General features: G+C 40.1%; 1 protein-coding gene across 1 annotated transcript in view; it reads right to left on the bottom strand.

Moving 5' to 3' along the window:
- The window catches only part of nrg3b (neuregulin 3b), a 202,627-nt gene that overhangs the window by 4,126 nt on the left and 175,846 nt on the right, over positions 1-22,655 (bottom strand). Inside the window, exons 4-8 of the mRNA XM_067576593.1 lie at positions 19,547-19,573; positions 15,045-15,147; positions 12,616-12,742; positions 5,508-5,617; positions 417-599 (exon numbers count right to left, since the gene is read on the bottom strand). Coding sequence (XP_067432694.1) covers positions 417-599; positions 5,508-5,617; positions 12,616-12,742; positions 15,045-15,147; positions 19,547-19,573 — 550 coding nt within the window. The remainder of the gene's footprint in view (positions 1-416; positions 600-5,507; positions 5,618-12,615; positions 12,743-15,044; positions 15,148-19,546; positions 19,574-22,655) is intronic.

Raw genomic sequence — 22,655 nt, 5'->3', positions numbered from 1 at the left:
AAACCATGGCAGATAAAAACACATTTTCATTCACAGCAGCAGCCCAGTGGCAAGTGAAGGGAGGATTACACACAGACTCATATCTTGCTCTATCCCAGTATCAGGATACGGTTGGGATCAAGTGTGTTCTCCAAATTAATTGTGACAGTCCCAGTTGAAGGAGGGCACAGCAGATTTCATTTATTTGTCTGGATCAGATTTCATAAGCCAGTTCACGGATTTGAACTGAGCGCATTTCAGTCATAAACTCATTTCTCCCAAAATTATCCCTCTGCCACTCCTACTTAACCTCAGTTAGTCCGGGGGGCTGTATCACTGAACCATCTATTTGACCTCAGTGTGCAGAGAATTTCCTCTTTGAGGCTCAGATAAGCATGACAAAACAAAACAAAAAAGAAAAACAGAAAAAGTTTCACCTTCCTATGGACTCCATATCTGTTGACTCATCCTCCTGTAAGTGTTTGTATACATGGCCAGCCACTCTGGATCCATCGATGAGATTTGTCGATATTTTGTGTTTTCCTCTGGAAATTGGTGGGGTCCTGAAGTAATTGTTCTCCCTCCGTTGTTGGGCAGGACTGAGTGAAAGGGAACTACTCCTGTAATCAGAGGGGAAAACAACAATGGGAATGAATATCAGTGATTTAACACAACACTCCACACAGTGCTTACTAATCCACTGTAACATCTCTGTCTCATCTTTTGTGCTCATTCATGTAAAATGGACTGTAATGGGTTGACCTTTCTGTTCAACGTTTGAGGGAAAAAAGCATAAATTTAACCCGTGCATACATAAATGACCTTGATATTGTGTTCAAAGCATCAGGCTGGGGTATCATATTCATATGAAAAGAATAGTAATTTACCAGTAAGCAATACAATTTACATAATCATTAGTTTGTTATGGCTGAATTAAAGAGAGGAGAGAAGGAACTGAGGTAGAAGACCAAGAGTCTACAGTCCTGCTAATGGCTCTGTGAGGCTGTACTTAGGCACAGTGGTGCTTTTAGCTAAATGCTAACATCTGCATGCTAACATGCTCACAGTCACAATGCTAATATGCTGATGATTAGCAGGTAATAACCAAAGTATTGAACAAACTAAAATGTTGATGTTTGATCTATTTTGGCTAGAAGTCAAGGGATCACCAAAGGGATCACAATTCATCCTGAAGGGAACATGAATGTACCAAATTTCATCCAATAGCTGTTGAGCAATTTCACTCAAAATCACAAATGTCAACCTTGTGGCGCTAGAGGACAAGTCAGTGAAATACATCATCATCGTTTATAGAAATGTCATTACCTTTGCAGGTATTTGGTCATAAACCAAAGTATTGTGTAAACTTTGACCTGCTTGTGGTGCTACAGGAAAAGTATTAGAAATAATGCAAAGCTTTGGTGAAAGTTCAAGAAGGAAGATCTCTTCCATCATGTTCCTCCTTTATTCCACTATGAGTGAATGTCTGCTATTTCCTCCTGTTCTATTTCTCTCCATCATGTCAGCTTTCCCATGCTGTCAAAATCCTTTCATTCACAATTCTAACATCACCATACCTGACCAATGATCTTTCTGCCCGCATTCCTCAAGCCATTCAGTCCCTAGATGCCATTCTTTTAATATCGCAGCAAATCTGCCATCCTGTCTTTCAGACCTATTGCGCAACACACCTCCTCCCCATAACCTCCATGATATCCATGGAAACGCTAAAGGTTTCCATCAACCATCTGCTGGCTTGACTCAACCACCACTCCGGGGGGATCCTGTCCTATCTCCTATCTTCATAAGGGCCTATGCTTTATGAAGATGCTTCACATTGCTAGTCGCCAAAAATCTTTGTGTTGCTGACATCAATAAATATTCCTATACACTTCCAATTGATCTCTCCTTATTGAACTTCTATCTTTTCAGGGCAGCAACAATTGTTAAGATATTTCAGTCTGAACCACAAATGTTAACCTTGTGGTGGCAATAGAGGAAAAGTCAGGAGATCACCAAAATCAGTTTGATTCATCCTCTGGGAACCATGAATGTCTGTACAAAATTTCATGACAATCCATCCCGTAGTCCTAGGCACGTAGCTGTGGGTGGGCCTAGATGGGCCAGATTGCCGCATTACACAGAGGAACAGAAGCCTACTTTCCACTATCCAGCTGCTTTTAATGTAGGTTTAGATAAAAACCATGGTGACACAAATCAGTTTGCTTGAGTTAGTCACAAAAAGACGTCATGAGGAGCAGGAGGAAGAGAATTCAGCTCAAGTTCAGCCATCATTCTCAACCCAGACACCTCCTCCTGCGCCAATTTCTACTTAACAAGTGCCAAGTAGAAACGACACGTACGTGTCTGCTAATTCAGCCCTTTCCCTGACAGCAGCAGCATGTGACTTAGCACTTGATCCTCCAACGATGACATCCATCCCTCCATGCCAAAGCACAGGTACCTGCAGCCAATTGGATTTTATGCTGATGTTGCTGTGTCTGCCATCTGTGTGTGTGTGTATGTGTGTGTGTGCATGTGTGCGTGCATGTGTGTGGTTTATGTGGCCACTGTGCCAGGCTATGTTCAACTGTCATTTTTAACGTTACTGAGCGTGTTAGTGCCGGTGTACCTCTATCCATACACTTGATCAATGATGCTGTTATGTCTGTCAGCTGTGTGTGTGTGTGTGTGTGTGTGTGTATGTGTGTGAATATGTGGCCGCCATGCCAGGCTATGCGATGCTGTTAATGTTCATCTTGGTGCCTGTAACATTACCTCTGATGATGTATATGGCTTGTATGATTAAACTGTGGTGCATTCAGGCAAGTGTAGTGGTAATGACCTAGCTTGTCCTTAAACTGAACTCTCGCTTTATTTCATGCCGTAAACTAGTCTAGTAGACGTTTGGTTATTAATTAATAGCCGACTGAAACAGTGCAAAAATACTCAGCTATAACAATTTCCCAATGTTCATGGCTGTGGAACAATTAGCATGGCTAATGTTGGCTCTAGTTTTTTCCAGCATTAGCTCTTGTATCGACTGATGTTGTAAAAGGTTGATATGAATAAAGCTGAATTATGCCTGTTTTGTTGGCTATTAGCGTGCTTTTTTAATTAGGATTAGCTGAAAATGACAAATCATTGACAAATCGTTGTTGAATGTCAAAGGTCTAACTGAAAGGCAGCTGCTTATATCCACAATTCACCAAAAATATGTCTGATTTTAACGGGAATGTCCTACTGTGAGAATAGTCCTGCACATATTTTAATCAGTTTTGCACTGTTTCTGCTTTAATTGGGCAAAACCAGAGAGAGCCTGAGGGTGATGACAGGTTACAAAGGTACTGGGTATGTCAACAGAGCAGATACTTTCCTCCACTGAACCAGCAGGGTACTCCAAGCACTCCCACTCAGCATGAAAAGAAAAACTCATGCCCACTCGACTTGAGCACATTATCGATTGGCCTTCAATACTCCAATTTCCTCATAATCCAATGACAACGATGAAATCTTGGTGATTGATCAAATTCCACAATAGCACCTATGAAAACAATGATTGACCACTGGCTGTGTGATGACACATTGATTTGGAAAGTGTTATTTCTGTCAGAATTTGCTGGCAAAGCAACAAGGAAAAGCGAGTGAACAGAGTGAGCCGTGCTGGTCAGTCTATTCAGTATGTATCAAACGTAAAAAGGACTGATTCAAAATGATTGATTTGTGCACTTTCTCTACTTGGTTATGTATAGCAAGCGTTATGAAATGTAAAGGGAAAAACAGAATCCTATACTATGAAAGTAAACTCACAATATAGCTTTTGGCTGAAGAGCAGGGTATGTGTTTTTCTAATTTATGAGGTCTATATTTTCTTTACTGTTCTAGCAAAATATCTGTTCAGCAGATAAAATAAGCATTCAAGCAGGTAAATCAATCTGCACATACCCATACCCTATGATAAGGCCCATGATGCACAGGTTACCTTCTGAGGCAATATTGATGGCGCATATTGACATGTTTTTATGGGGCATTTCTCTTTATAGCTCGCAATGTGGTCCAGTTTCTCAGGTCAATAGCCGAAAGCATCTCAACATCATCCATCACAGTCTAGTTCTCCCCCCGCCTCCCCCTTACTCTGAGAACAAGCTGAACAGATGATTGACTGTCAGCTGCCCTCCATGAAGCACCTGCATGACACCGTGGAGAATAAAAAGCCAGGACGAGTTGGCAGCGTCCCTGCAGCCACACATAGACAAGCTTTTGGAGGAAAAAAAAAACGTTCCTCTGTGACACAGCAGCGGTCCATTAAAACAAAGAACAACTGCCGCCTCAGCGGGGGTTTCACTAAAGTTGTCATCATAGTCAACCAGGCATCCAAAGACTGCCTGTATAGACAAAACCTGTGAGTTCCCCATTATCTCCCCAAACATAGCCTCTTTTAATCACTTTACTTCATGTGCTTCACAGTGTGTCCTTGCTACAGTATATAATGCTGAAAGCTTGTCTAACACACATAGCAACAAAACTTAAAATAAATGTCTGGAGCTTTATGCACAGATGACCTGGTCTCATTTGTATCCTATTATACAGTACAGTCAAAAAAAACTCTTTCAGTGTTGCTTGTGATTAAGACAACACCATCAGATCAAGTGAAAAGTAGACATCTAACAGCAATCAAACAATTCTAGTGATTTACCAACAATAAATGCAAAGGGTGCTCAGGGAAATTAAGTTTTGCCATGAGAGTGAGTTTTCTGCATTTTGCGTGGTGTGAGTGTCATTAATTGTCAAAGCGTGCCTGCATCCACATCATCAGAGGAAATGAAGCTTTTCTGCAAACATCCCAGATGGGGCTATTGTTGCATGCTCTATATTCACACCCCTGTGTTCTTCTGAAGGGTTTTATATGGCAGCATTTGATACTGACTGCTGTGATCACAAAGCACAACCACTTCAGAAATCCCTTGTAGCAAAAATGTTAATTTTGTTTGAATCTTCTGTCATTTGAAGGATAGCGTGAAAAGAATTTGGCTAAATCAATGTTTAACTCCGCACATTAAAATTCCCTTTTTTATCCCTTTTTTCAATATGCTTTTCCTGATCCGAGAGCAAGTAGTAATTTCAGGATCTGCCTGAGTACACATTTTATCACTTTGCACAATTTACTGGACATGCATGTAAATAAAGACTCTATCTACCCTAAGAATCTACTCTCCCAACTATTTTGAGGCAGTCTTTTCATTTTATTAAATTAGATAAACCAATAATCCTCCTATAAAATGTCTGATTCTGACTAAGGATATGCTCACAGGCAAGGTACCCAATATACTATATAATAGTTGTTCCCACTTATAATCACCATAAATCTTTCTATAAATGTTTATAAATGATCTGTTTTTTTATTTTTGAAGTCTAATATTTTACCATATTGCGGGATGATTAAATTTCTTACTTGGCTGCCTCTTATATCTGGATCTGGGCTGAGTGAAAGATATGAAACAGGAAATAAGAGGATGCCACATTTTCACCTGAAGCGTTTCCCTTTAGACAGCGCTCTGCTGAGAATAGGTGGGGCTACTGTTGATGCGCCTGGTGCCACATTGCCGCCTTTGACAGACGATCCATGGGAACTGCAGCTCTGCAAAAATGAAGAAGAGTAGAGCATGTGGTAAGTGGTGAAATATACAAATAAATATACATGGTATCTGTGGCTTCAGGATACAGCTTAATTTCTATCACTGTTGATCAAAATCAAAAATAAAGAGTGTGCAAGTGCAAGGAGTTACAGCATGTAAGGCACAACAGGAAAAATGCTCAGAGTATAATGCATAATGGCAGGAATATGTGGCTTAGTAGCAGCAGTGCCCACTCAGGTTAAAGTCCCCTGTCAGGTTGAGGATGTTCTCTCACTGATGTATCCCCCCATAGTCAGACAGTGTCTTTAATTACACTTTACATTTTAAACTGCAGATTAGGAGGGGACGCTTTGTGAATAAACTCCACACTGGCCCTCACAGCACTCCCGCTGCACTCAAGAATTAATCCCACACAAGATTACATTAATGGTTTCCTAAAGAATTTCCCCCCTCAATTCTTTCCCTTTATTCTTATCAAAATTAACACCATTATCTTACAACAAGCCCCAGACATTGCTTTGGCACAGCGACCATGAATGCCCCAAGAACCCCCCTGTGAAATACTAAATCATGAGATAATTCTGTTATTCCTCTTACAGTACTTCCTGCGCTGCCCTTTCTCTCTGTCTGATTGTACATCATTAAAGCAATTGCATGTGACTTAGAGCTGGCTCAGGGTTCTCATGCCTGATAAGCCTCTTTTTCTCCCTTACACCCTTGACTCCCAGAGGGAGCTGTTACTGCTGTTCACTAGTTGTGCAAGAAAATAGGATAATTTTGGCCACCCTCTCATATACCCCGCGGGTGCAGAACGTCTCACTTTCTGGAACAATTGCCATGGCAAACTTTCCTGGAGGTTGATATCTGTGTCAGGGGATAAAATAAATAGCTTGTGGCAGACAATGGCAACCCTGCATGGTGCAACCCATTTCACTTGTTCCTTCCTATCTCACTTTTACCTTGTTTTATGCCACTTGTGAACACCTTGGATAAACACAATGCAATGTGGATTTATTTCAAGGGGAGACAAAGGGAGAATACAGGAGCCTGTAGAGAAAATCTATCAATATGTTGACTATCAGCTACATAACAAGGAGAAAGGCAAACCAATGCATTCAGAGCAGCATTAATCCTACTTGGATTACTATCAAATCAAAGGTCCTGAACTGTGCGTAATGGGATATTTGACCAATCTTCAAGAAGGACAGTCCATTGGCTGGCAGCACAAGCCGCCGCCAGATGTAGTTCACTGCTTAAACTGAGCCATGTCTCTGTGCCAAGATGAGACAATTTAGGCTGTACCTGATAGAAAAATGTTAAAAAAAAAGCTATTTTAAAATTATGCACCGACATGCACATAAGTGTAGAGTTTGTAACACTTGACAGCATTATTAATTTTCAAGCAGCACTGGCCTGTCATTTTATTAATCATGGAGATACCTACCGAAGCTTTCATATCATCCCCTCTGCTGTCACAACACTTGCTATACAAGTGGCTAATATTCCTCCTACATTTCCCGTTCATACTAGCACGCTGGGTAATTCTCTGATGGCATCTGTTTTGTATATCTCAACTTCAAGAGACGTACTTTCATCCACAAGAACATCAGACTGTTTCAAACTTCCCCTTCATTTGAAAATACTCAAAAGGAAAGTAGGCAGTAAATTCACTGATTACCTGCCCTAATCCTGTTTATTTAAACATTTCAGTCGGGGGTTTTTGGATATTTTAATTCCACAAACTGCACTCAAAAATAGTTAATGATCCTCTACTTAAATGATTCTGCTTCAACTTTTTCATACATTTGATGGAATAATCTGAAAATCATCTGAGGTAGGTGCTTTCTTGGTTCAAGTCTTATCTAAGATACTATGTACTTTGTGATACTTTGAAAACATAAACTGACTTTGTTGTAATAAAACATCATCAGATATTTCATTACAATATTCTGACGTCTGGATTTTGGTCTGTTCTGCAGCCTTCAAAATTCTCTATTCCCATGAAGTATTCATACAGTATGCTCACCTCTACCTCTAAATCATTCCTGAGGTTGGCTCAGTCTCTTCTTAGAACAAGGCTGGACTAGTTAGTTACCACCAAATCAGCTTTCTGCTGATAGGAAATGAGTTTTTGTATCTTTGTCTTCCCAGTCTGGGTGCCCCTATTCCTTCATGTTGGTGCACTTCCGTTTCATTGCAATGTGTCTCATGGGTGTATACCCTCCCTCTTTTTATTTGAGACACAATTTTATCCCAACAGAGGTGTTAATTTAATTCTCCAAGGTGGTGAAAGGTGTTTAACTATGCAATTACATTTCTTCCTTGGTTTTCCCTTCCTTAAAAAGTGCCTCAAAGGGATTCACACTATCATATATGACTTTCAACTGTTCAAATGTCTGTGCTTTTATAGTTAAGTGCAGGCGCAAACACTACTGTATGAGTAGTGTGTGCAATTCAAACCGCTATTCAAACACAGATGGAGGGAGCATATGCACAAGGAATGTTTCCAGATGCGCAAGTATTCATAGGTATTCACAATCGCAGATGGAACATACGCGCAGAAATATGTACAAATGCAGCGTGTGGCAGGGCAGGTGCACAAAGAAGTCAGAGATAATAGTTCAGAGCTGTAAAGTACATATAGGTACCAGGAGCATGTGGCTATTTTGAAAAGATATATGCTTTTGTAACCTTTTAGTAGGCTCAGCCTTGGAGCATTGCTGCAGAAATCATTGTGTAACAATGATGTCAGCATATACAGTGTAAGTCCTTCCATTGCGACTCAGTGCACCTTAAGGGTAAGTGTCTTAGGCTGTAATGCCTTGGTCCAGAGAGCTGACATATTGTTTGGGACATTACAGACACGCTAGCGATGCATCAGTTTATCACAGGGATGGTATGGAAGACAGTGACCAAAATGGACTTCAGTTTCATCCTCCCTTCTGCACCTGCCTCAACACAGCCAGCCTTTCGTTTCCAGCTCACTGCGCTCATCCTCCACCTTATTGCCTCAAAAACACACATGCACACACACACGCACACGCACAAACCCGCTGTGTTCTGATGCATACACCGAAATGTTTTGAGCCTCCTTAAGAACACTCTGCTCTGTTCTTCCTTGTACAGTGTTTCCATTTTGTCAGTCTAACTTATCCTTGATAGAAACACCAGAAGACTTGTAGGGCTGCACCACCCACAGCACATGTCCTCTCCCTAGATGGTTGCAAGCTGAGGGAGTGGGTGGAGAGAAGCAGTGGTCTGGGGTCGCTGTGTCAAATCTGTGGAAAAATAGGTTTCACTTGTTAATCTTTCCTTGGCCTGTGCAGCTCATGCCCCCTCCTGGGTGCTTATAGCCGGTGATCTTTCACATCCCACCTTAAGCTTCCCTCATGCTGTTCTATTATAGCTTGTGTTTCTGTGTTGTGGTGTTATTATTACTGTCTTTTACTTTTGTCTTTTCCTTCCCGTTGGCTTCCTCCCTGTGTCCACCTCTGAAAGCATTTTGTGGCTGGAAACACAGCTTCACTGCATGCTGAGCCCTCATACATTGCTGTCACCACATTCGCTCAGTCATGGTGTTAATATAATAGCCTGTGTTTGTGCTATGGGACAATGGACCTGTATCTGACTAAAATACATTAAACTGGGCTTTGATGCGCTGAAACTGGTTTGGTGTCGGTAGAACTTTGCGGACTCGTTACAGTTGCAACACTTCAGGTTTTTGAGTTGTATGTGCAAGAGTGAAATTATTTGCTGCTTCTTGCATTTTGAGTTTTGCACATTTGAATTTGTTCTTGCTTATTTCAATTTAACAGCTCCGACATTTATATTTAATGTTCCACCACTTTTCAACTGTCAACAGCTCAAAGCCATAATTTCAAATGACACCCTCAAAAAGCTTTGAGATTGTGCCAACTGCAGTTCCGTGGGTGGGGCCAGTAGCTCGAGGGGTGTTTGTTTCAGTGGGTGACACTAGACACTGTTGCATTATTAAAGAGCCTCAGCAGAGGCTACATTTGGCAAAGTACTAACACAGAAAAAAAAAGACAGAATAAGGCTGAACCTGAACTAAGAATTTCAGACAACAAAATGCAACCGTGTCTAAAACACCAGCCTGAGAGATACATTTTCATGTAATCTGAGCTGCATCTTATTTGTAATCAGTGAAGTGTGTTCCCTACCTTTACACACACATATTTAAGGGAAAATCATGCAAATGAAAAAAGAAAAAAAAAAGAGGAAAAGGCAGGCAAACTAGCAAATTAAACTATATTAGGAATATTATATCTTTTTTCTTTTATTCAGGTTTTGTTACTAGTATCGTTATTATTATTGTTATTATTAATGTGGTGGTACTAGTGATTAGTAGCAATGGTTTTATTAATATTCTTAGTATTGATTATTATGGTAAATGGACTGCATTTACACAACGCCTTTCTAGTCTTCTAGACCACTCAAAGCGTTTTACACTACATGCCAAAATTCACCCATTCAAACACACATTCATACACTGATGGCAGAGGCTGCCATGCAGGGTGCCTGCACATCAGGAGTCACACACACACTGATAGCACAGCCTTCGGGAGCATTTTAGCATCAGTATCTTGCCCAAGGACACTTCGACATGAGGCATTCGACATTGTCCGATTAGTGGATGACTCGCTCTACCTCCTGAGCCACAACTGCCTGTTGGTAATGCAGGTATCTATTATTATTATTGCCATTATGTTATTATTTTATTATTATTAGTGCTGTCGTGGTTTATTATTGTTACTATCAATGACAGTGTCAGTTATCATTATTATCAAAACTCTTGTTTGTATAATTATTGATATGATATGTGTAATCTTTTCTTTTTTTCAATATTTATTTCTGATTATGACATTAACACTATATTATTATATCACTGTTGTTGCTGTTGCTATGATCGTCAGTACTATCACCAATACTATTACTGCTATCAATGATTATTACTAACATCCTCATCGTGATGTTATTATTATGTTACTATTGTTATTGTTTATTATTATAATCATTATTGATATTAATATTATGGCTGTTGTTGTTGTAATGGTGATATCATTATCACCGTCACTATTATTGTCACAAAATGTTATTAGAGAGTTGCCCCAGCTCGCCTGACCCATCCTAGTGTCACCCTGGTGCCCCAACCAGAAATACCCTCCCAACAGCACTGTAGCTTTCTTCTTCTTCTTCTTCTTCTTCTGTCCCGTCTGCACTCTCTCCCCTCTATATCCTTACACCTTACTTATCACCTACCCACATTAACACACAGACACAGTCACAGACACACCTACACACATGCATCTAGTATTAAGCCAAAATTGTATTTATTTATTTTTGTTCATGTTGTTTTGTCTGGGTTATAGTCTGGTCCTGTTGCTTCTCCCGTTTGTACTGTCCTGTGTCATATATGGGTTTTGTTTGTTTGTTAATCACTTGTCTTACACAAAATTAAAAAGAAAAAAGAAAAGGTTATCTGGAAAGACAAGCATGTACACAGACATTCACAGACACACACAAACACATGCAGTACACAATACTGATTGAGTTGAAGGCTTGAAGGCACTGCAGTAAATCACTCTGGCTTTTCTTGGTGTTTGAAGAGGCCAAAAAGCCTTCTATCTTACTGAGGAAGAAAAGGATCATATTGCAATCTCCAGTAAGAACAGATGAGATTATTTTAAATCAGGACATGAATAAAAAAGAAGAAAAAAAAAGGAAGAAGATAAAACAAAAAAGACAAAGAAGATCATGCAAATGGCAGACAATATGAACAACTGTGATCGTGGCTGACTGACATGTACTACAGGATTTATTTATTTATATCCTTACAGTTTGTAAGGGTCAGTTATACCAGGAAATTTCCACATCTGCAGTATAAACAGTTGGAGCACATTAGCACATTATAAGAAAGTAGAGTCGGATATAACATCATCTAACAATGACAGAAAGCTGCACGCTGAGCAAATTCCTCACCAAAAATAACGTTATCAAAAAGACAAAGAAGTTGAGGAGCAAATTATAAATGAACACAATATGTGACCATTTTCTAACTCCATACAAAGAGGATGCATTCAGGGAAGTGCTAATGCGCTGTGGCGATTGCACTCTCTTGATGAGACCTTTACAAGTGTGCATTAGGCTGCAATTACACTGGGATTCTGTAGAGACCATCAGCCTTATCGGTGACACCTACATCCTACACTTGCTCTTCCATGGATGTCGGGGTCAGCTCTCTCTCCTGCAGCATCTGCCGCAGGATGTGGTGGCTTGTAAGTCGTTTTTCCAGCAACTTTTTCTTTTGTGTCTACACCCTGTCCTCTCTCTTTCATGCTTTTTTTTTTTTTTTACTGTTGGAAAGAGTTGCCCAAATTAGATTTTCTCTCCTTTGGCTCATTGGGTTTCTCTCCAGAATGTCTTGGTATTATGTCTCTTCATTAATCAATAATTCAATCACATAACTTCATTTTTCTTTTCATTCAAAAGCTCTTTGAGGGTTGCTAATTGTTTTTTAACTCTGTTACGAAAAAATACAAAAAAAAAAGTGACTGGAAGGCAGTCTGAAAATACAGTTTTGGCGTTCTGAGTAGTGAAAGGGCCACGAGAAAAGTGCCACTTAACATTATTTCTCTACTATATAGTACTGCTGCTGTGCTTGCACAGTGAATACAGGATCCCTGACACGCTACAGATTAGAATTTCCAATCTGCAGTTCGTCAAGGGAATCTGTCATTGTGAACATGACAAGTAGATTTTTCCTATATAACACATGATGCATTTATTTTAAACCATAATACCCCGCTGTCTCTCGAGCCTTGTCAGATATGAGCGTGAACAAAAGGCTTGAGCCAGTACAGAGATTATTAAGACATACATTATACATCATCCTGTCAAGCACTCTGTTTTCAGTGCTCTAAAAATGATATTCTAAAGATGATAATGATTGGAAATAAATCAATTATAGGTTAAGACTTGCCTTTTGGAGCTGAAGGCTGTATTGAGGCCGAGGTGCAGATTTGGACATGAGGCCAGAGGCGTTGATGCTGCAGTCCCTCAGGCTGCGGCCATCGGAGAAATGAGCCTGGAGTTTTTCCCTGTGTCTCCTGGAGGAAATAGAAATTACAATATTACAGCTATAATTTCTAGACTTAAAGGATAGGTTTGCAATTTTTCAAGTCTCTCATAAATACAGATTAATTAAAAAGTAATTAAAAAGCAACAATATTTCCATGAGACAGAAATGGGCTGGAATAGAAAAGATGACCATGGTGGTACAGTTGGCTATAAAATGTCTGGCAGTATTTTCTATTTGTAGCGGTCGAAACCTTCTCTCTAATGATAACACCCTCCGATAACTGTTTTTAGTCTAGTCATTGATTTCTACGACTCTCTTAGCCATCTCTTCTCACACACACACACACACACACACACACACACATCTAACAGAAATGGTAGGTGATAATTTTTATTGACCTGTTACCTTTTATTCCTGACACCCACTTTACTGTATGTGTGTAAAAACAGGCACATACATCAAATACAGTACATGAGCCTTGAGATGAGAACTGCCAATAAAACTGTCACAGTTGTCTACTGTATGCCAGGAAGGATTTAAAACTATACATTGTAGGCATGTGTATTGAAAATGTGACAATGTACAAATGCACATTTTTATTACTCAGATTTACAATTTTTGATTTGTCTTAACGGTGAAACTGCGAGATCTGACAACATTTGTCAAACGTAAATGTATGAGAGCCTTGAAAGGTCAGGGTGACAAAATCAGCACCAGTCAATTTGTATCTTTCAGAGGTGTAACTGAAAGCTTGATGGTGATGAAAAGTGCTGAAAAAGGGCTACAAAAATAGCATTAGGAGAGAAGATGTCTTTGCACAAGTGAAAATTGAATCCAGGCAATGTACCGTGAAACGAACATTACATGCTCTTGTGATAATATTCAGGGAAAAGAAAGAAAGACAAAGATTTCCAGGAAATGTCACCAGAGACAACAGAGTCCAGATCTTTACTTTAAAACTATAAAGAAAACCAGAGCTTGTAACGGTGATTTAATGTATGGATGATGTACGTATGATTAGTTCAGACTACGAAGGGAACATTTTGCTTGGATGGTTAAGTGGTGTTAATTTATCAACTAAAGCAGAGTTTCCAGTTATTTAGCATAATATCATTTATTTCACCTACATCATATAATTGCTACTGATCTTTTCCCTTAATGATAAAAAAGCAAAATGTGCGACAGAAAAAGCAAAATGGCATCTTTTAGCTATGCTAAATATGAGAGTGTTCCTTCATTTTTGGATTAAACTTTGATTGGATTAAAAATTAATTGATGCTTAAGACTTTTGGATTAAATGTTAATTCGCCATTAAATGTTCATTTTTTAACACTAGGTTGCTAAACTCTCTCTCTGCAGCCGAGCCCTGTCGAGTTTTTCCTGAGTGAAGGACAAAGCGAGGAGTTGAAATGTGGAAAGCAAAACTGGCACAAAAGAACAAAAATCTAGATTGAGTGATGACTGAACACCTGCTTCTCTGAGAGCACAATTAACTCAATTACAACTTCAAAGAACCTTTTCAATAATACTGTATAATATAGTACAATACATATTATCTAATTAAGTTAATTTCATAGTCCAATCTAAGATAATCAGCGACTGCTGGTGGATATTAGGCAAGCATCAGCACTATTGTGATATGTAGTCCCTCTTCCATATCCTGCTTGATTACTAAATGTAACAACCACATATAATTAACTAGGCTTTGATTTTCATTTCTTTGGGTCTTTAAAAATGTAGAAGTAGCTGTCTTATCTCTAACTCCTCTGTATAGTCTTCAAACAATATGGGGAATGCAACTGCGCTAATTGTCTCTGTGAAGCACTGATACAAAGGAAATTTTGGGTCTTTACTAGGGAGCGGAATAAACCTAAGCATTAGCAAAGAGAAACCATCTATCTGAGCGACACTGTCAAACTACATTTGGAGGAAAAAGAGATTAAATTTAACGAGGACTCTGGGTTTGGATCATTTCCGGTGCACTCATACTACCAGTGAGCCAGAGCTCTCTGGTCACGCTGACAGATGCTGCACTTCTTAAGAGCTCTACTCTACACTACCGAAAATAAACCCCTGATTTTGTTTATAAAGTCCCATTCAATCAACACAACCTACATTAACGCCCCCTTTACACTCTGCCATTACTTCTTTTTCTTACATGAGTATCTGTCCCAAATGCATCCTGCACAATTTAGATTTGATGCCTTGCTTAAAACATCCTCTAGCTGACTCAGAATTTCATTGGGCTCCATGCCATGATAGTAAAGTGCTCTTTCTGCACAGCTGGGGGGGGATACTCCACTAATGTGGTGCTGGCTGGCATCGCTTACTTGTTGCGGCGGTAGAGAGCCATACATGCCACTCCAAGAAGACAGATCCCTGAGGCAATGCTGAAGATGGACAGCACCTGCCTCTGGTAGGTGTCACCGCTCTCTGTGGAGGAGAGAATACAGTTAAGGCCATTGAAATTCTACTGTGACACAAAGGATATGGCTGCGGCTGTGATTGAGCGGAGAGGGAGAGATGTATCACGAATTAACATACCGAACACACAAAAACACGGGCGGACGAACACACACAGACATCCACCCACAATGTGCATTAGCATAAAGCGACCATTGCTGCTGTCAGTAAATGTCAGTGTTTGAGCACAGGATAGGGGCATGGCAGACACAGGCAGGGCTCAGTGACATGTGCTAACTGAAGTGTGATAATCATTTCGTTCAGACAAACCCAGCAGGCGCACCGATGGACTGTCTGCACAGCAGGGGCCGCGCTGAGTGTGTGTGCGTGCCTATACTGTATGTGTGTCAGCATTGGGAGACTGATGGCGACAGGGAATTAGCAGCAAATGAATGCTCCCGGAGCTTCTTGTCAGACCCCTGCACATCAGCAACAGAGGCTTAAGGTCACAAGCAGCTGGGACAAGTAGCAGTTGATCCCAGCAGATATCTGTCTGGCTGAGCAGCTGGATTGTGGAGCTGCACTACTTACCATAGTGCATGATGCGGGGGGGTGAAGGCGGTGCATGCACTGGCTTATTGAGAAAAAAAAAAAAAAAACTCTCACAACAAACTGTGTAGTGGACAGGATGAGCACGATAAAGCTGTCCGTCCAAACACTGCAACATGGTATGTAACTAATCCACTGACATCCACTGAGTTAGAGAGACTTCTCTGTCCCACTGTCACTCATGACCTTGAACACAACCTCCTGTGACATGACTCAATCACTCAAAAACAATAATTCCCCCGAGTCTGATCTCGCCACCTTGACAACTGCAGGAAAAGTGCAGAAAACATCGCCGCAACCTGTTCGTGACCTTTGAGGGCTTGTCTGTGGCTTTTTGTGCTGTCAACAGAGAACTGTCCTGGGAGGTCTTCTTCATCCATGCTTGTCTGCCCAGGTTTATCAACTTCCTGCAACTCTTGTTTTAGGGGCAGAGTGGACTGTTAGAGAGCTTCCTGTGTTCAAAGCTCACACAGGGGTGCAACCAAGCATTTCGTTCCATTTTCCTCCTCTGCGTTACGTCAGTGCTGTATCAATACATTTAAAAGATAGTATGGTGTAACTGAGTTCAAACCCGAGGGAAACCTTTATAATATTAGAATGCTTCTGGCATAAGATAAAGATAACATCAGAACACATCCCGGGGATACAATATGTGGATAAATATATATATCAGAGGTTCAAACTGCCCACTCAGCTCTTGTGAGAAGGAGGCAGGATATACTTAAAATAAAATAGAGCAAGTCTGAAGAAATGCTGTAGCAGTTGCCAGCTGTGACATACAATTGCACATTTAATGCTGGCTAAATGACAAATTAGTATCCATGTAGCAATATGGTATTTTGAATTGATGAATCAAAAATGGCTGTAATACATATGCATATGATCATATCGATGGCCGAAGAGCAAAACCTCCTATCTGAAAAATGCACTTTTTTGAGAAAACTAAAAAAACCTTTATTGTTTTCTTGCAGAATGTTATTTGTGAAGGATACCCAATGCATAATACACTGTTTTTGGACTATATTAGTATATTATGTGTCAACAATATCGTAATAACCATACAAACATACCGTAAACAATACCACATAATATAATAATATTGTCCAAAAACAGTGTATTATGTATTGGGTATCCTTAACAGATAACATTCTGCAAGAAAACAAGTTTTTTTAAAACAAGTTTTCTCAAAAAAGTGCATTTTTCAGATAGGAGGTTTTGCTCTTTGGCCATCAATATATTGGGTTTTGCTTTTATTACAACAAATATGGTTGGAGATTAGGATTAATATTATAGTTATTTGTTTTTGCTGGTATTTTATCATCTTGAAAAGAGACTGTGATTTACTAGTTTAAGACTTAATGTGCATTCGAGCCTGACTGGAACTTTTTGAGGTTGACAATATCAATATTTGAGAATATTACAAAACTTAATAAATCTGCCTATAGTCATGTTTTTTCATAAACATATAATACACATTTAGGCTAGCAATATCCTTCAAATATCATTAATTTGTTTATCAAGAGTTGTGATAATGGTATGTACACAAAGGATTTGTAGGTTTGTAGAAAAACTTTTTGCAAAAACATAAGATATGAGAACATTTTATACAATTATTTTTTATGGGAAATTAAATTACAGCAATACCATAAACTGTATATACTGTATATTAAATACAATTTATGTCTAAAGCACTAATAAAACAAAAAATATATTAAACTCCAATTACATAAAATGATCAAATATATTTTTATGGTGCTATTTTACCTTCATTAATATTTCTGTCTTTCTATATGTGCCAGCATATAAGATGATGTATACAGTATGTATGATAAGCCAATATCAGCTCTGTGATTTACCTGTCAGGTTCTACTGTGCATTGTGTAACCGATCGCACATTTGATGCTAATATAATATGTCTGAGTGGTGGAGATGCCCAGAAGTTGTTGACTCGCAGATTCTTGACCTGTCCTGTAATTTGTCAGGAACACAGCAGTGGAATGTCTTCAAGCTGCACTTTACAAATGAACCAGATAAGTTGCCTCTGTTCTTTGTTTATAAGTAATGTGTCACTTGTATATTGGTGCCCCTGAAAACCCTCCAGCCTTTACCATCAGTGAAATGACCTCTCAACAGTTGCATCTTTGAAATATATGGGGAATATCTTCCCCTGCTGCCACATCATCAGCGTTCATGTGGAGCACAACCTGAGACAAGCCTCTGCCTTTTTTGGATAGATGAAATAGGGTTTTTTTAAAATCAGAACATAAAAACAGCTGTCTACAAAGCTCTGCTGAATGGCTGCAAGGAAAAACCAACATGCAGTCTGTACATAAAACCATTACAGGCCTTTCATGCCCGATGCCTACGAGGCATTCTTGAAATTAGATGCATGAGCATGTTTGAAAATGGAACGAACCGAACAGCCTCAGCTATATTGACTGAGCCATGTCGTATTGACACAAGGACAAGACAATCCCATATGGCCAGCTATGCCGTATAGCAACCACTTCACACATGACAAGAAAAACGCTCTAATGAAGACCATGCTAAAGTAGCCATGACAAAATGGGGTATTCAGACTGAAATACATCAGAGCAAACTAGTGAGATACACACAGAATGTAAGAGAATCAAAAGACAGCTTTGCTGTATTCTGACTGTCTCAGAGGCAGACTGTCACATATTGGACTTATATAACAACTATCGAAAGATTCGCTGCTAAAGCTGAAGAAGTCATAATGGAACGCAATGAATAAGCAGGTGAGTATGCATAGTGCTTACCTCAAAGCCCCAAAAAAACCAAAAAAACAACAACTATCTGTGCTTCTGTCTGTCATCTTTCCAGCTATCAATCGATCAATTCTGTTCTCATTTTCTCTAATGCATCCACCCACCTGCAGTAGCATTCTGAACTAATTTAGTCCCCAGATTAAAGTCACTCAACTGAGGAATGTTGTGCGCAGGCTTCTCTTTCAGACTCTCTTCTCCTTCTTCCTATTTCCTGAAGCAAGCGTGTGATACGACGGCGGCGTATGGAGCCGTGTTAATGGAAAACTTCACAACACGCAATGTTGGTTTTTTATATGCACAAAAGGGAGGCAGAGAGCAAGGGAGAGATGGCAAAAAAGAGAAAATGAAAAGCAGTATGAATGTGGTGGAGCCCGTGTGTGTGTGTGTGTGTGTGTGTGTGTTAGGAGGGGTATGATTGTATATTCCCTCTGGACAAAGAACAGTGGGTCATTATTAAAGGAAGAGAGGCTGATAATTTGGTTTTTAAAGATTTGTTAACCACCTGCAAGGTGTAAAGGCACCTAAAATAATATCAACGCAATTCCAAAGAGTTTTATATTGTATTTCTATTGCTACTGGTGGACTTTTTGCTCATTTTTGCATTATTTTAGATGAATTCTTTTTGCAAATCCAGATGAAGTACACACACCATTAAACACAAACAGATAAAAATGGCTTTGTTTTGTTAACTGGATGACATTTCTCGCATCATATATGCTGTAACATTTTCATAAAGTGCTGCTAGAATGACTGTACATACATGTAGCAGGAAGGTAGACACACATTCACGCATGCGATCTGTCTTTATTGCTCTATCCTCATTACATCACTCCTCTCTTACGGTACTCTTCTTCATGCAGACAGAACACACCTAATTCACCACCACTGTGTTTCCATGGCGACTGGCCCACATTAATTTTCCAAGGTGAGCGGCCTTGTTGTGATGGATTGTGTGTTTTGTATGGTATTTCACAGACACAAGGCACATGAAAGATCGAACACTCCACACATTCAATGAAAAGTTGTCTTACCCATGAACTCGATCCCAAGTTCATCCGCTGTTCCATTCGAGGCCGGATAGCATGAGAAAAGGGAGGGAATGGATAAACAGAGAGGGTGAGAGGGAGAGGGAGAAGAGTATAAAGCAGTTAGAACATGATGCGCCTCTGTCTTACTCAGAATTCACTTTAGGCAGAGACACATGCTGCAACTTGACCATAAATTTGGTTTGACGGCTTCCTGTGACATGACTCTCCCTTGTGCACCAGGTAATGAGCAAGCCAACCCCGGATGCTTGGAAATGCCTTTCCGTGATACACTCTGAATGCACACAGCCTGCAGAGGCTTCGAATGAAGAAAGAAAACAACAAAGATATGTGGGCTGAGAGGATTAGAGGAAGGATCATGAAAATAAAAGTTGAAAATGACATATCATATAGCTTTATGTCACTGATGTTGCTTTGCACAGGGCTTTTATATTGATTTGAGCCCGCGGCATTGCAGTAATTGTTCTCCTCTGTCTCCAAGCATAGCGAGCGTTTCAATATTCACAAGCTGGTCGCTTAAAGATGCGCCACGCTAACACACGCATGCACACACATGCTTGCGCACCCATAGGCATACAGTACATTACACTCTTGTCTGTATTTCTTTGTCTCTCTCTGTCTCACACACACACTCTTTGACATGCACTCTCTCTCACATACATACTACACAGTCTTTCTTCATGCAAGTCTTTTTCCCCCAATCCCAGTGCTGGGGAAACAGATAAAAAGGAGCTCTCGTATTCTTTCCACCCTGACAGTGCCCCTTTTTCATGTCACTGTAATGTAATCTCATTTAAATTAAAATGAAACCCTCACTAGTAATTGCTTTTCTGACAGAGGTGGTCTGAGTTTTAAATAGAATGCGGCTTGCCAAGCTCTCGACAGATTATGTGGTGGTCAAAAAATGGCAAAAAAAACCCCCCACAAAAAATAAAAAATCTGTTTCTGGATGCATTTTGATTGTGCCATGGGAGAATCTGTCAGTGCTTTGGCTTTAAAGGTTTGAGAACATATAGTGGACTGAGATCTAGATAGGCACAAGACAAATGAACATTAGAATGAATGGATTATGATAATTGTACGGGGTTATCTCACTCAATTAAGGGAGCAATTTGAGGAAATATGTCTTTTTAATGATCAAATTTTAAATACAGAAAGCAAACTTATGCCATTTAGGGAAAGTTTTAGTGAGAATTTAACCTGGAAAATATTAAAATAACTTACTTTATATGAAGCCATTTACTATAAGACTTCGCTGACAGATTCTTAATGAGGCAAGGGGATTTTCATCATAACAGTGATAACGAGAAAAAAGAGAAAAAAAAAAGCCTGAAAGCAGGTCTGAAATCCCCAATTTAATCAATCAACTCATTCCTTTATGCTTGTGTTTAGAAAGGAAGCAGGTGTCATCATGCTTTTATTGAACACAATGTACAGTAAGTTCATCATTTCCAGATTTATCTCCTGCAGCCTCAAGGATTAATAAACAAGTGTCAGCATTTATTATACGCTCCCGCTGATTCATAGTCAGTCTCATTGCAACTCACAAACTAATGATTAAAACAGTTAAGAGCCAATCAATTCTGGCCGGCGGACATTATGATTTTTGCCATGAGGAGTTTCTAGATATAACGGCGTGATTAAGATAGGGCTCACACTTTTGTTACTAGGCGCTTACTGTCACCGTGGCAATCACTTGGCAAGGCCGAGGAAGTGAATGCAGCATCTTACTGATGTTGCCTGATCTGTATTATCCATTCAAGCCTTTCCCTGTGATTGCCCATGGCAACAGCCAACACTTTTCCACTCTAAATCGCCCTGACTGTCACAGCCTGTGCAGATGATGTCATTACAACACTGATACACATCCCTTCCTCTGGCATCGCCTTGTCTGGAGACATTCACCAATCATAATATGTGCAGGCTCCCAATCCTCCGCACTGGCAACTCAAAGCACCCCGGAGAATCATTTACGGCGTCTTGTGGGAGCCTTGAGCAAGCTTGGAGAATACCTGTGCATCATGTCAGATGCTTTTGGCCTGATTAAGAGGCAGAAATCTGGCAGGTGGGAGAGACAATGGCAGAAGTGAATCAAATCCTTAATCCCCTCCTTCACTTGGGTGAGCAGGGAACTGGGGAGTCAATGTGTGCGAGTGTTTGCCTGTGTGTGTGTTATTGAACCCAATATCCTTTGTAGCTACTTACTCCGGGCATAATATCTATCCGAGATAAACAGTTCAAATTAGAGGCTTGTTTTCTTCCTCTTTGTAATTTAGCTGGGTAAAACCAAAAGCTTGCTTTCCCTCCCTCCTCAATCTTCCACCAGACATTATCTCCATAGTCTCAAAGGTGCAACTGGCCCAAGCGAACACCATTAGTGGCATGCCCTTAACTCTCTCACAGTTAAGGAAGTAACTTGTCCAGGTTCTTTACCAGGTAAACTAAATTGCAGTCTTCCTACACTTCCATGCCTCCAATTAAAGACCTCACCGCTTCCCCACTGTGCACCAATATGTAAGAGCCCAGCACCTTCTCCCCATCTCATTTCCAAAGCTGAGTTCACAGCAGTATAGCTGGAGCACCTGGCGGGGTGTCTCTTTTACCTTTTGTTGCTGAGCTTTTGAGATGTGCACAACAGTCTCCACTTCTCTTTCTTCCTCTGTGAGGATGTGTGTATGATGGAGCGGTGCTGAGTGCAAGCCAGTGCAGACTGCTCTCTTGAGTGGCCGCTTTGTGGCCGGTCAATACCGAGACAAAGGATGAGGGGCGACGGATTATTTGTGATTGCAAAGTGCACAGAGATTGTTTTCAGAAAAAAAAAGAAAAAGCTGAAAGGAGAAAAGTGTGCATCACAGATAAAACTTTTTCTAACCCCAGGGTGTCATCTGTGTGTAATGCTGCCTGCTCAATGAATGAAGATATAGAATTAAACTCGGCATGCAAACATGCAAGTGAAAAACAAACAATAACTCGCTCACACACACACACACACACACACACACACACACACACACACACACACACAAACACACACACACACACACCAACAATGAAATGAATTTCACTGGAGCTTGTCTCACTTGTAGTTGTTGTT

Source organism: Thunnus thynnus, chromosome 20, assembly GCF_963924715.1.
Source record: "Thunnus thynnus chromosome 20, fThuThy2.1, whole genome shotgun sequence".
Classification (NCBI taxonomy): domain Eukaryota; kingdom Metazoa; phylum Chordata; class Actinopteri; order Scombriformes; family Scombridae; genus Thunnus; species Thunnus thynnus.
This window is presented reverse-complemented; position numbering and strand designations above follow the sequence as displayed.